Source organism: Notolabrus celidotus, chromosome 13 (assembly GCF_009762535.1).
Source record: "Notolabrus celidotus isolate fNotCel1 chromosome 13, fNotCel1.pri, whole genome shotgun sequence".
In the NCBI taxonomy this organism is placed as follows: domain Eukaryota; kingdom Metazoa; phylum Chordata; class Actinopteri; order Labriformes; family Labridae; genus Notolabrus; species Notolabrus celidotus.
Window position 1 is genome coordinate 4845213 of NC_048284.1, and position 15284 is coordinate 4860496.

The 15284-nt window shown below is 40.8% G+C and overlaps 1 protein-coding gene across 7 annotated transcripts in view; it reads right to left on the minus strand.

The window, feature by feature from the left end:
* Positions 1 to 15284, minus strand: part of tbc1d32 (TBC1 domain family, member 32) — a 149321-nt gene that overhangs the window by 26324 nt on the left and 107713 nt on the right. For all 7 annotated transcript variants that reach the window (XR_004633611.1, XM_034700079.1, XM_034700078.1 and 4 more), the window contains exons 30-32: positions 14731 to 14846; positions 10958 to 11112; positions 8421 to 8561 (exon numbers count right to left, since the gene is read on the minus strand). Coding sequence is in view for 6 of the 7 variants with exons in the window: in XM_034700079.1 (XP_034555970.1) it covers positions 8421 to 8561; positions 10958 to 11112; positions 14731 to 14846 (412 nt within the window). In the remaining variant the exon portion in view is untranslated. The remainder of the gene's footprint in view (positions 1 to 8420; positions 8562 to 10957; positions 11113 to 14730; positions 14847 to 15284) is intronic.

Here is a 15284-nt window from a genome sequence, read left to right on the forward strand (position 1 = left end):
CACCGGACAGCTGGAGTCATGTGACCGAGGTTTTCCCCTCAGTAATCACTGAATCAAGGATTCTCCTCCTCCTCTCCTCATCCATGTTGTCTTTCTGGTCCTCTGAAAACCTCTGACCTGTTGACTCCAGGCCTGGCTCCGCTCATCATGACGGTTTGTTGTTGTAGTTAAGTGAAATACGATCTGTGTGTGTTTTATTCTGAAAATTAACCGGATGTTTTCATTTTGTTTTGGTGCCTGACTTCCTGTCCCGCTCCATCTGCTCTGTTGAGATTGATGCGTCATGCTCCGGCATCCGGCACAAATAGAAGTCTAGCGTATCAGATCCGGTAGGTCGGATCCAGTGGAAGTTAACACATTGACTAGAATAGAAACCTATCAGATCTAGTGCTGTGACGGACTGGAAATGGATCTATGTTTAGTATGTCTCTCTCGTCCTTCAGTTCATTCATTCATTTAATGCGTGCGACCCTCCAACTCCCGATCACTACTCTGATTTCACAGCTTCATTAGCCGTTGTGGCATCACAAGGGGACACGTGGTGGATGGGTGCTATGTAATCCAGGACTATTAGCATCCAGACAAAACGGCCGCCGTTAAGCACACTGCAACTCCCAGCAGCCACCACTACCTGGACAGCTGCAGGTGCTTAAGAGCCTTGATTGAGGCAGGACAAAGGAGCTGGAAGTCAGACTGGGAGAGGAGAAAGAGCACTGGGAACTGAGCAAAGGGAAGTGACTGAAAGGAACCTTTTTTTGATAACAGAGACTTTAAGTTGAACTGGACTATTTTTTGATTACTTTTAAAAGGAACTATTTTCTCCTCCTGGAAGTTTTAAGTTAACATTGAGACCTTATTTGAAGATTACCTGAGTTACCTTTTTTTGTGATTGCACCTGTGGAAATAAACCCCTCCTTCTGTTGAACCTGACCTGAGATATGTTTTGGATGGTTTTTACACTTTACACTTACACCAACCTTAGACAAGAGCCTGATCCCTGCTGTTATAGCGAGCCTGAACAAAAGGCCTCGCTGAATTACACAACTCTGTCTGAGTGTTGATGTCTTGGTAGACAGTTTGTTGAGCCTACAGTGTATGTTCTATGTTTGTCTATGTCTGTGGATATACAGAAAGGTGCTGTGGAAAAGAATTTCCCCAAGGGGACCATAAAGTCTAAAGTCTAAAGTCTAAAGTCTAAAGCCTAAAGTCTAAACTCTAAAGCCTAAAGTTTAAAGACTTAAGTCTAAAGTCTAAAGTCTAAAGACTAAAGTCTAAAGACTAAAGTCTAAAGTCTAAAGCCAAAAGTCTAAAGCCTAAAGACTAAAGTCTAAAGACTAAAGCCTAAAGTCTAAAGACTAAAGCTTAAAGTCTAAAGTCTAAAGCCTAAAGACTAAAGCCTAAAGTCTAAAGCCTAAAGACTAAAGTATAAAGCCTAAAGCCTAAAGTCTAAAGCCTAAAGACTAAAGTCTAAAGCCTAAAGACTAAAGTCTAAAGCCTAAAGCCCAAAGTCTAAAGACTAAAGTCTAAAGCCTAAAGACTAAAGTCTAAAGCCTAAAGCCCAAAGTCTAAAGACTAAAGTCTAAAGACTAAAGTCTAAAGACTAAAGACTAAAGTCGAAAGACTAAAGTCTAAAGCCTAAAGTCTAAAGACTAAAGTCTAAAGCCTAAAGTCTAAAGACTAAAGTCTAAAGCCTAAATTCTAAAGCCTAAAGACTAAAGTATAAAGCCTAAAGCCTAAGGTCTAAAGCCTAAAGACTAAAGTCTAAAGCCTAAAGACTAAAGTATAAAGCCTAAAGCCCAAAGTCTAAAGACTAAAGTCTAAAGCCTAAAGACTAAAGTCTAAAGCCTAAAGCCCAAAGTCTAAAGACTAAAGTCTAAAGACTAAAGTCTAAAGCCTAAAGACTAAAGTCTAAAGACTAAAGTCAGAAGACTAAAGTCTAAAGCCTAAAGTCCAAAGCCTAAAGACTAAAGTCTAAAGACTAAAGACTAAAGTCTAAAGCCTAAAGACTAAAGTCTAAAGCCTAAAGTTTAAAGCCTAAAGTCTAAAGACTAAAGTCAGAAGACTAAAGTCTAAAGCCTAAAGTCTAAAGACTAAAGTCTAAAGACTAAAGTTTAAAGTCTAAAGTCTAAAGCCTAAAGCCTAAAGTCTAAAGCCTAAAGTCTAAAGCCTAAAGACTAAAGTCTAAAGAATAAAGTCTAAAGTCTAAAGGTAAAGCCTAAAGACTAAAGTCTAAAGACTAAAGTCTAAAGACTAAAGTCTAAACTCTAAAGACTAAAGTCTAAAGACTAAAGACTAAAGTCTAAAGCCTAAAGTCTAAAGACTAAAGCCTAAAGTCTAAAGTCTAAAGCCTAAAGACTAAAGCCTAAAGACTAAAGTCTAAAGACTAAAGTCTAAAGCCTAAAGACTAAAGTCTAAAGTCTAAAGTCTAAAGTCTAAAGCCTAAAGTCTAAAGTCTAAAGACTAAAGTCTAAAGACTAAAGTCTAAAGTCTAAAGACTAAAGTCTAAAGACTAAAGTCTAAAGTCTAAAGCCTAAAGCCTAAAGACTAAAGTCTAAAGACTAAAGTCTAAAGTCTAAAGTGTAGACATCTTCATCCGCCGGTGTCTGAACTCCACGGGGGGACAGGTTTTGCTGCCGAACTGGGCGGCCCTGTTCGATCATTCTATCTCCCTGTACAGTTTAGGCACCGAAGAGACTCTGACAGTAAGTCATGGCACTTATGCATCCTTATAAAGTCAGTATCGTTCAAGCTTTTGCAAACTAGATATCATCTTTACTTCACTAACTCGTCTCTCCTGATTGAACTTTGCCCTTTTGTTGAGTCACCAGCTGTAATGATCCACTGTAATGAGTAACCTGTTCCTTTAAGACGCACGTTGTTTCTCATTCAGAACATGTGAACCGTACATTTCCGCACGTTTCCTCCTGTGATTCAGCTTATTTATCGTTAACCTGGCACAGCTCGCTGCTCTCTCTGAAGTCTCTTTCCCTCACACACACTCTATTCTCAAGGCAATCTCTTCTAAATGCTTAAACGTTTTGTAAATGGATTTTGACAGAGGCCTGAGTTCACACACACACACACACATGCACGCACACACACCCACACACCCTCTACTGTTTGAATGTCAGAGGTGTATAATGCTTCATTTGCTGCCGCTGCTTTGTCAGGCTTTCAAAGCTCAAACTTTTGGAATAGGTATTTCCATTTCTGACTGAATAACAGGTGCCCATTATCGCCTTGAAGAGAAAAGAGATGAGCTGAATGTTAAGGTTTAACTCCACCCTGGAGACGGAGAGTTCAGATCTCTGATGCAAATGCGGCGGGTCTTATGAACACCCCTGCTGCCGAACATTATTTGAGCCTCGACTGTCAACCGCCGACACACAGAAGAGCGGATCAAACATAAGAGGATTCAAGGTGAAACCCTTTTTTTTACTGCCTGGTTGTGCGGGGAGAGAGGAGTCTGGTGTCAAAAGAATCACAAGCAGAGGCGCAAAGATCTAACTTTTCAGCTGCTCCGCTGAAGAAAAGGAAAAGAGATTCAATGTCAAAGACTCGATTCGGAATTTTAAAGTCGGATGAAGTCAAAGCGGGATAAAAAGGAAAGTCATTCACAGGGCAACTAAAAGAGTGGCTTTAAAGGCTTTAACATGCCGTTTGGGGTTTCCTGCTCACATTGTTAATTAGACATTTCCATTCAGCGCCAGTGACGACACTGAGAGGCTGCTCGCTCTGTGCTGTTGTTGGAGAATTCATGTCTACGCATAATATATTGAATTACAGTCAATCAAATCCAAACACAGTTCTTTTTCTGCTTTCATCTTCAGTCATGACTCTGTTTTATTGATCTAAGAGGCTCAATGATGACTTATAACACACAGGGATTAAATACTGAATCTGAACTAACTGCAGTATAGACAGAAACTATTACCTAGAAGCTACATCAGTCTGATTTCAGTGTTTCTCTAAAGATGCATTACCACAGTTGATAAACAATGCATAGCTAGTTAACAGTCAAACAACTGAAATAGCACTAATCTTGAAAGACTGAATCTGGTTGGAGTCTGACAATTGTTAACAGACTTCAAGACAACTTCAAGAGATAAGCACGTTTTTAAGGATTATTGAGAGTCTTACTAAAAAACTGAGGGTGAAGTTGGGTTTCTTTTATAGAAACAGACGCTGTTTTTCCTTTGCTGCGCCTAAAAAGCTCATTCTAGCAACCTTTGTATCTGTAATTGACTGTGGTGATGTTCTTTATATGCATGCTTCCTCAGCCTCTCTGAAGATGTTGGACTCTGTGTACCATGCTGCATTGCGGTTTGTTTCTGGTTTAGGTTTCCGCACACATCACTGTATCTTGTATGAGAAGGTGGGCTTGTCTTCCTTATACAACAGAAGAATGGAGCATTGGTATGTCTCCTTATTGACTCCTAAAGTTGTCAGTGGCTGTCATCTTCGGTCCCATGGACAATTTATTTTTGTCATTCCTCGGACTCGCTCTGTCTTTGGTTAAAGTGCTTTTAAGGTCTTTGCTCCGTCTTCTTGGTTTGAGCTTCAGGGTCGCCTGAAACTGGACTGTTTAATTTGATTGGAGGATTTCAAAACTAGGATAAAGGATGATCTGATCAGCTTGTGCACATGTTTTAAAGCTTAACACTGATCATTTATAAATCAATGTAATAGTTACTTGCCACTGTTCTATTTGTGAAACTTTTTATGCTGCTGTCTTGGCCAAGACTCCCTTGAAAAAGAGACTTTGTATCTCAATGGGACTATTCCTGGTAAAATAAAGGTTAAAAAAAAAAAAAAAAAAAAAAAAAGGACACTTTATGATAACTGTAAACTTAAGAGTACACTCAGGTCAGTGGTGGGCACAGTTATCAAAACTTAAACTCTGTTAACTGTGAAAAACTATGATAATTTACAATGTTACAATGTTACAATGTCATTTAGCAGACGCTTTTATCCAAAGCGACGTACATACGAGAACAAGAACAACACAAGCAAAGATCTAGACAAGAAGAAACAAGATCAGTAAGAGTAACAAAGTGCTTCAAGTCCATTTGGGTGCAGGTACTGCCAAGCAGTGTAAAGGCAATGCACAAAAGTAAGTAAGGATTATTTTTTTATTTTATTGTTTTTCTTAAAGGCCCTGTGAGGAGTTTTGAAATGGCTGAGAAACAGACTGAAAATGATACTGATGCCTCTTTAGGACATTCAATAGCAAACAAGTCCATCAGCAGCAACACTGACACCTTCTCCGTTGTCATTTTTGATACCTGAAACCTCCCTGAGGGGGTAGGTTTCAGGCCAGATGATGGACATCTCGCTTCAGAAACAGACTTTATTCCACTGTTTTCATGGAAAATAATCACATTGCCTGGTAAAGTTGACTGCTAAAAAACAACAGGAGGAGGTATTTGTTGAAAACACTACTTTTGCATGTATAGGACAAGAGATAAGAGGTATCGCTTTGTCCACAAGGGGGCGCCAGAATCGATACAAAACAAAAGTTGCTCACAGCAGCTTTAAGGAACATCTACAATGAAGCAACCAAACCATTTAAGACCTTCCATTATCATCATCATCAACAATTAACATCACCACAATAATGACCAAAGTACCAAGTGCTGGGTCACTCCAGAGCTGAACACAGATTCCCAGAGTAGAGCAGGACAGTGTGAGTCAACTGTAGCTGGAAGACATGATCTGCTTTGACTTGGGGGGACAACAGTGGAGAACAGTCTAGCTAAGTGCATAGTGCTTCCTAAAGAGCTGGGTCTTTAGCTGTCTTTTGAAGGTAGAGAGGGACTCTCAGTTAATTCTGTTCAAAATAAATGGAATTTAAAATTAACGTTAAAACCTTTCAAAAGGGGTTATGGGGTGTCTGTTTGGCCTAGTGGTTGGGTCAGGTACCCAAGATACAGAGGCTATAGCGGCCCGGGTTCCATTCCAACCCACAGCCCCTTCCCCATGTGTCAATCCCCGCTCTCTCTCCTATATCTTGCTCTGTCCCTCGTGCTACCCTCTCTGAGTCAAAGCATAAACCCTTAAAAAATGTAACGTTAAGAAAGGAGTAGCATGTGTCTGCAGACGTGGAGGCTGTAGTGAACACATAGACTGTATAATTAATGGACGTAGTATCCGTGACGTCACCCATCTGTTCCTGAAGAGCTGTTCTGAAGCCAATCGTCTGCGGGTGCCATATTGGAAATGCTGAACTCAACCTAACATCTGTCGAGCTAGTGTGATGTAAAGAGGCGGGCCTTCTGCCTCCTAACCAACAGCGACTGTGTTCCTGCCTGTCAATCAAGACAGTTAATATAATTATGTTAAAATCTTGAGTTTAATATCTTCTAAACTGCAGTGTTATGAAAAATGAACCCCCGTACAGTGTGTGCCGATAGAGAAATGAGCTATCCAGACTGAAACGTTTTTTTGAACCAGGCTGTAAACATGTTTATTTCTGCTGTAAAGATCGGCTTTTTGAATGGGTGTGTATGCGGTTTCCGTTCCTCTGGAGTCAGCCTCAAGTGGACAATTGAGGAACTGCAGTTTTTAATACTTTTGCATTGTCTTCAATTCTCACGTCTGGAAGTTGCCGCTTGGTCGAACGTTTAAAACCACTCTCTTTAAAGTGTCTCTCAACCTTCTTGTAAACATCACACAGCTCTTGAAGCACTTTATTTATGACTTTTGTATTCAATTTAATTATGTTGACATCTTTGCTGTGGGATTTTTAAGAAATTACTTTGAAAGGTGGCCAGAAATGATATTTTTTTACAGCCCTAAAATAAATAATTTATCAAAATGATGAAATAAAAATATGTTTTTATGACATGCTGATGTCGTAACCTTTTTTAAGCTGGTTGAAATAAAGCGTTCTGACCGGATTTCACCCTCCTTTCAACATCCCAAGAACCTTGATTCCCCCTCTATAAGTTATGAATGCAATTAAAGCAAATGTCCAAGTCAACATAGAGTGACTCCTTCATGTTCTGTGGGGCTTTAACCTGCTGACGATCAGGTACAATAATGGAAAAAGTGTCATATTAATCATTTTAATTGGTTATAAGTCACTGCTAAGGATAATTTAAGTGCATGAAGTACATGAAGATGAAGAAGCAAAGGTTTGGACTATGACAGATACTTTAACTGGGAAGGCAAGATGGAGTGCTACAAAGATGAGCTCAAACTTCATCAATGGAAACTTAAAGGTGACATATCACGCAAAATGGACTTTTTAATGGTTCTCTACCTGAAATATGTGTCCCTGGCATGTCTACAAACCCCCCGAGAATGAAAAAAATCCATTCTGCCCCTGTTTTGATTTCTCCACCTTTCTGTAAATGTGTGTGAAACGAGCCGTTTCAGACTTCAGTGTTTTTGTTACGTAACAACAATATCCGGTCTGTCACGGAGTCAGAGCTCGGAGCTTGTTCAGCCCATAGACTGTATAAAATAATACTGAATCCCCCCTCCGTTTTTCATTACCTGCATAAATGTGTGCTAACAAGGAGCTTAGGAGGGAGGCATGCTAGTTGTAGGCTGTCTTAATAAACACAGAGGTCGGTTTTACTCCCCACGTCTGCAGATTTGAAGATCTAGTGGATGATTTTTATTCGTCATGGATAAGTGCTAGCGCTAATTAGCATAGCCACATAGCTACATGTTCATAGCTGTAGCTGTGAACCAAGACACACGTCGACATACTGACAAATAAAACAACAAGAAACACTAAATCTGTGACCAATCCTTCAGAAAAGGTCCTGCTGCCTTTCTGGTAGAGGTCGGTTTTACTCCCCACATCTGCAGATTTGAAGATCTAGTGGATGATTTTTATTAATCATGGATAAGTGCTAGCGCTAGTTAGCATAGCCACATAGCTACATGTTCGTAGCTGTGTACCAAGACACACGTTGACATACTGATAAATAAAACAACAAGAAACACTAAATCTGTGACCAATCCTTCAGAAAGGTCCTGCTGCAGGCGCCTCTCTGTCAGGATCAGATTCAGAGGGTTGAAGTAACGTGATCTCTGAGCAGCCGTGTATATTCAGCCAACATGTAAACATTAGATCAACGTGCTGGAGAGCCGAGGCACATCCACTTCCTGAGGGGGCGTGGTCAGAGAGAAAACAGAGTGTTCTGAGGAGGACTGAAGAAGAGGGCTTTTCAGGCATACCAAAATCTGATTTCAAAGTGTTTTTTTGAGCATAAACTTTAAATACATGTTTTGGGGACCTCTTAGACCAATATATATTGTTGAAAACAGCGTGATATGTCACCTTTAAGAAGAACCAGATGATGAGTAGATGATCTCAACAGGAAGTAAAGAGGGGGTAACCTTGCATTTTTGAAATATTTAAAAACCTGTTTAAGTGTCTCATCCCTCGCCTCTATAGATCCTACCTGAGATGGCGTGAACCCAGACATCCTGAAGGCCGAGTGCACCAGAGGAACTTCACTCTTCAGCAGCATCTCCACATAATGAGCTGTGCACCAGTAAACAGGAGGGATTCCACATCCAGCCACTTCCACTGGAACATGGACCTGCCACAAAAACACACGTTTAGTTTTGAGTCTCTTTGTCTCTGTGAGTGTTGCACACAGAACAGCATGCACATACAAGAGTGTGCATGTGTCCTCTTCCAAACAACACGCCGCTGCCTCTTAATTATTCCTGCCCTCTCCGTTCTCTCTGATATTGACTAAATCGATCACATTATAGAGTTTGAGGCTAACTGCTGTGTGGAGTGATTCGCCTGCTTTATCTGCATCAAACACACAGAGAGCACATAACACACACTCAGACGAGACCAATCAAGCCGAGGCTGGCTTTGAAGAGAGACGACGGCGTGATAGAGGTTGGTATAATGATAGCAAACCTTAATCGCAGCACCTCAGCTCCCTCCTGCAATTTAAAATGATTGAATCCAGACTTTATTTTAGAGTTCTTCTCCTAACTTAAATTATTCCTTCTACTCTTTTATTTCTCTCCCTCTCCCCCCTTCATTTATCATCCTCCTGAAACTAGCCTCTCTCTTTTTTTTCAGTTAAGTAAAAAAACATCCATCAAGGTGTAAATGTTTGTTTTCCACCGTGTTGAAAAATGAAGACGAAAAGTCGAACAGAATGTCATTATGTGAGAAAAAGCCTTTTTGCATCCATTCCCGAACTTTCTGTTTTCCTTTCTTTAGCCGAGCTGTGATTGTTGACGTGCTCCGGATAAAGAAGTGAGGATTAGAGAACGGTAATTTGGTTCCAAAACTGTGTTTAAATTCTTTCGTTTGCTTTGCGGATGGGGGCCACCTTGTTTGGTTATTGAATTTGTGACTTCTGTGTCCAAACAGCAAATTTACATTGTTTGATTCGGTGTGAGAAGCAGAGTCATGCTGAGCACTTCTGCAGAGAAAATGACTCAGCTAAATATGTGTTGGTAGAAAACAAAAGATACCTTAAGCCTTTGTTTCAAGCCTTCAATAAAATCAGATGAATGTGAGGATTCAAGGGCTCTGTTGTTCAAAAGTTATTCAGATATCCACTTCTTTGATATCCTTGATCAGAGAATAATTTGACTTTTTTCCTGTTGTGTCAAATAAATACCTGACAAGACAAACCATATTCAGATGCTGACTTTGACTGGATGCAGATAAGCAGTGTTAGCTTCATACTTTGTCCACAGGGGGCGCCAAAATCCACGCAAACTGACAGTCCCATCACAGTCATTTTAAAGCTTCTGTGAGGAGCGTTCTGTTTGTGTCGGTTTTGGCGCCCCCTATGGACAAAATTAGATCTCTTTCCTATTTGATAAAGCTTAAAGTTAGAGCTGGCTTAGGCTTGGACCAGCTCTTAGTTATGCTGCTATAGGCTTAGACTGCTGGGGGAACTGACACACGCGGATCCCCTCTCTCCTCCCTCTGCCTGTCACTTACTTTAAGTCTCCCTGTCCCATTAAAATGACTAACCATAGACCTTTCTGGAGTCTGAGCTCCCTTGTCTCGTAGGTTCCTCTGAGTCACTGCCATAGACGGCCTGCAGCTGCAACCACTACTATCAGTCTCACTACTATCATCTCTCTCTTGCTCTCTCTTCATCTCCCTCTATCCCTCTTTCCAACTCAACCTTATTCTCAGCAGAATGTGTGTCTAACATGACTCTGGTCCTGCTGGAGGTTTCTGCCTGTTAAAGGAAGTTTGTCCTTGCCACTGTAACGTGCTAAATGCTGCAAAGTGCTCTGCTCATGGTGGATTAAGATGAGATCAGACTGAGTCCTGTCTGTAAGATGGGACTGGATCTGATCCTGTCTTGATGTTGGGTCTTTGTTAATAATAGAACATAGAGTACGGTCTAGACCTGCTCTGTTTGTTGTGATTTGGTGCTATATAAATAAAGATTGATCTTACATCTTACAGACAGGACTCAGCATTTAGCAAGTTACAGTGGCAAGGACAAACTTCCTTTAACAGGCAGAAACCTCCAGCAGGACCAGACTCATGTTAGACACACATTCTGCTGAGACCGAGTTGGATTTGGAAAGAGGGATAGAGGGAGATGAAGAGAGAGAGAAAAGAAAGTATCTCAACACCACTTTTAAGTTTTGAACAACACAATGTGGAGGTGATTGGATTCCTTTCTTCTTTCCAACAACCCAATTTCATGATTTGATCCAATGCAATAGTTTCAATCTGATTGGATTTCTTTTGGACAACTGAATTTGTGAGTTTGTGTTTTCTTTGCTTTGTTATATGTACATTTCCAATCCTCCTTTGAGACAGACAAACATCAAGCCTGACTCAGTTTGGACCAATCACAAGCATTATGGATTGGGCAAGTCCAAGCCACAGTTATGCATTTTTTGGAAACAACCTAAATGCAATCAAGGCTTGTGTTGGCAACAAAATCACATCATGTAGAGACTGTGCATAATTCAACATCACTATACTCACAGAGGCATGTATTCTTGCTGGCCAGATGAACGCTGAGGTAAGCAGAGAAGATAGGTCGAGTAACAGACGCAGTGAGCGGTCCGTGTCTCCAGCCATGATGAGGAACACAGTGGAGACCAGCCAGTCGTGGCCTGGATACCCATCCTGCTGAGTGACTGCAGGGATGAGTTAAAGAGCCGAAGCACCGGAGACATAAAAAGTAAGATCAATGACTCACAGGAGTCCTTAAAAAAACAAACATCGCTCCTTTCTGCAACATGAAGGTGATGCAATGAAAGGAAATGGGACAGGGTGTTTATCTTACCTTCAAATTTGCCTCCTGAAGCATGAATTCTAATCAAGGGAACATAAATGTGTTCAAAGTATCCCTGCGTCTTATATTTCTGAAAGATCTGCACCGCTGTACGTCCGTGTGGCATAAAACAATCAGACTTATTTGAAGTGACTGATGAAACCCGGCAACAGCAGGTGGTGTTGAATTGGTTCAGACAACAGAATTGGCTTTGGTGCCAACTGTCACCTGGGCCATTGATTGTGGACCACACAGTAAGTAATGCTGTGACACTCAATTAACCCAGAAAAACCAGACCATCATCTCATTATAGAGAAACGGCTTTAATGTTAAATCTGCAGAGACCCAAGAATCTCTGTTAGCTGTGATATTTTCTACATTTATAAGATAAAAAACTAGTTTTACTATGTAGAATCCAAGCTTCTGAGTGGTTTATTCAGACCCTGGAGAATTTACTCTGAAGCTAAGTTGCATTCATGTTTTTTTTTTACAGTTTCTCTCAGATCCTGCTGGAAGCAAATAACTGCACAGACATGCAGGTATGAGACCGGGACACGACCCCAGACTATCAACATCTCCTGCTTTGATGTCTTTCTGCTGACTTGCCGTCTCTGATACAGCAAACCACTAACTTTTGTATGGATGAGATGCAAACATTTAATTTGCAATGAACCCTGGGATAAATTAACACATTTCATAAGTCAAATTTTCAGGTCCTATTCCTAAACTTTCTGAATCTCAAATCTCCTAACATATTTATAACAGACTCATTTTATTAGCTTCCATGAATTATTTCAAATGTCGGTGTTACAGTGACCATTTCAGCCTCCTTATCTCTACACAGCTTTTTGTGTTCAGTGGTCCACAATCAGTAACTAATGGACCTCTTTATACTCGTCCTGTTCGGGACAAAAGGAGTCTGAAGTGCTCACTGAGACACAGATGCTGGAAGATAATCTGCATTGTGTTTATCAGACAAATGGGCGCCATCAGTCCTCTTTGTTTCTCTCACAGTGAGACTCTGCTACCACTGCCACTGCTCTCTGTTCTCTGCTGAATGGAGGGAGATCAGAAAAACATCAATTTTACATAGTGTATTGTAAGTGTATATATTATTACTATATTATTATTATGTTTTTATCATTATTAATTCATTGATTGATTGATTAATTGGTTATTATAAACAATAATGTATGTATTTATTATTAAAGCTGGGGTTGGTAATCAGATTTAGATACACTTTTTGTCATACTGGTTAAAATGATCTTTATGTCCTGATGGCGATCAATACATAATGTGTTCTTAAAAAAGAGTGAAAAAAACCTGCGATCCACAGCCGGAGTAAACCTGGGAAAACACTAACCAATCAGCGTTTTTTGGGTCCCCAAATTTTAAACCATTCAAATCCCGTCCAGCCGTTCTGCCCGCCTCCTGCGCGTACATTTCCCCGGCGTGCACTCCTCCGAGTCCCCGTCTCCTGCCTCTTCTTCCCCTGACTCTATTTACTGCCCCTCTCGCTCGACCTCGGGCCTGTCCCCTCTGACCTGATGAGGTGCTTTGCTCAGGACTGTAGTCCGGATCAGAGTCTAAAAAGCTCTCACCAACAAGCAGAATAATTAATGACGTTCAGTAAGTCCTACAGAAAATATATATGTATTGTAGCGTCCGTCCGGACGCTGTAGTGATGACGAGCCGATTCGTGAACACGTTGATCTTTAATAACCGGTCACTGTCGGCCGTGATCACGCCAACCAACAAAGCAACAATCAATGTTTGAATGAATGAAGAACTTCTCCTCTTGTCTCTCCTCTCTCCCACTCGCACACTCTACACCTCTCCTGATGCCTTCACTGACCGTCAACACTGTAGGAATTAAGACCATCTACACTGAACACGTTTAACAAACAGTAGAGCTGTTACAGTGTTATATATGTGTTATAACTTTTCTCCTGATATCGTGTCACCGGCACAACTGGATAATGCTAGCATGATAGTTGTGAGTACTAACAGCAGCCATGTTTGTTTAGGTTTTTAACTTTCACTATGAGAATGTTTTGGTGAGGACCGGTTTTGAATCAGTCACGATCATATGGTCGAGAATCAGCGGCGCTTATGCATGTGAGCGGGGGGGGGGCGTCGTTTTGGAGGAGCTCCGAGGGAGGAGGGGAGGGGTTAGACGGAGTCATGAGGAAATGCTACATTCAAATTCATGCTGGTTTACCGAGACTACCAACCCTAACTTTAATATTACTATTATCATTATTTCTATTACTTTTTTTAATTATTATTCATCTATTTATTTATTTATTTATTCATTTATTTATTTATTTACAATTTAATGCTTGAATATTGTCAGGGTGCAAAAGATGCAGAGGCGGAAAAACACCAAAACAAATATGGCGAGCGCTCCAGAAGAACCTGCGCTAGTACCAAGCACAATGTGTAACTTCATGTTGTCGGCTGTCATTGAAGCAGTCCAAGTTGAAATGGTTAGCACAAAGAAATTAGCACAAACTATAGCCGGCATGTTGTTGTTAAAAATTTAAAGCAACCACAGTTTTCATTAATTCTCCGGTGCTGGGACAGAAAAGACATTTGTGTTGACTTTTGCGACCAACAACAGAGCAGTTGGCGTGTCTGGCTCTAACCTTAGACATCTTGACTCTGCAGCATCAAAACTAAACCACAGTAACATAGGATGAATAGGAATTGCTCTAGGAGTGGAAGTGGGAGTGATTTCGCATGCATGCCTATGCAAATCACTCCTGTCGTGACATCACCACAGGAACAAATTCAAATCCCCTTGTTAGAGGCTAAGTTTTCCCAGTAAGTAGGGACAAACACAATGCAGAGGTTTTTCACTTCCACATTCTCAGGGTTGCTTGGCTTGAGGATGACTACTATGCTGTATATGAATAGGCAAGGACAACATATTTTTCACGATATGGGACCTTTAAATCATTATCAAAAACTGTGAGTTCTTTGGTTATGTCAAAGAGCTTAGAGACCGGATCATTTGAAATAATAAGCATGTTTTTTTCAGTGCCACTTGCTCTGTTTGTCAGCAGTTTGCAGAAAAAACATCTGTCCTGAATGTCATGAAACTTGTTGACAGTGTGAGGTCTGAGCTGTGGGAAAACCTATTATATTTTGGAAAGGATCCAGCTCCAAATCAGGAACATGAAATAACAGCTGATCTGACCCCAGAACAGACGTTGCAATTTGCACACTCTCAACCCAGAGATCAGCACGGGCCAAGGAGTAATTCCTCAAAGTTTGGGGAGATCTAATGAACACGACCTTGACCTTGGTTTGCACTTGCAGGACTCTTTCAGGACACTAGTGTGCTACTAGTGTCATTGATTGACCAGGTCGTGAAAAGCTGTCAAAAACTGCCGTTATTTTAAAACATAGTGTTGCAAAAGGTGCATTTCCACTTCCCTCTCTTCATAGATACAGATGTGGTTTTTATAAAGGATACCAAGCTCCGAAGAAGTCTCAACTCTCTGCGTGGACAAAAAGATCTTCATGTGCTTCATTAGCAGCGTCAGGTTGTTCTCAGCATCTTCCTTCAGTAGCTTCAGGAAGCTGCCATACCTGTGGATAAAAGGAATCATGAATATTTCCATGGACCTGATGAGTTTGAGCCATAATCTCTTATTACTTTACTCAAATAAAAGACACACCTCACAAAGAGACGAGCCACAGACATTAAGACATGCTGAGGCCTTGTGTTAATACACAGAAACACTCATCAAAAATTCAATTCAAAAAGTCCAGTGTGGTCAGCTTCAACTCAGCACGTCTGACACTTGTAAGTCAAGGATTAATTATAATTCATGTCCAACAACTTTAAATCCTATAAGACCCGCTGCTCTGTGGGTAACGCACTCACACTGTTCTGTTGATACCCAAAAATGCAAACATAGCACTCCGATTTTTGTACATGCCCTGAAACTAGCTCAAAGGCTCTCTTCGGGGGAGGTGTCGAGCAAAGAGTTATAACGGCTATGTGCTGTAGCAGCGGGGTGTCAT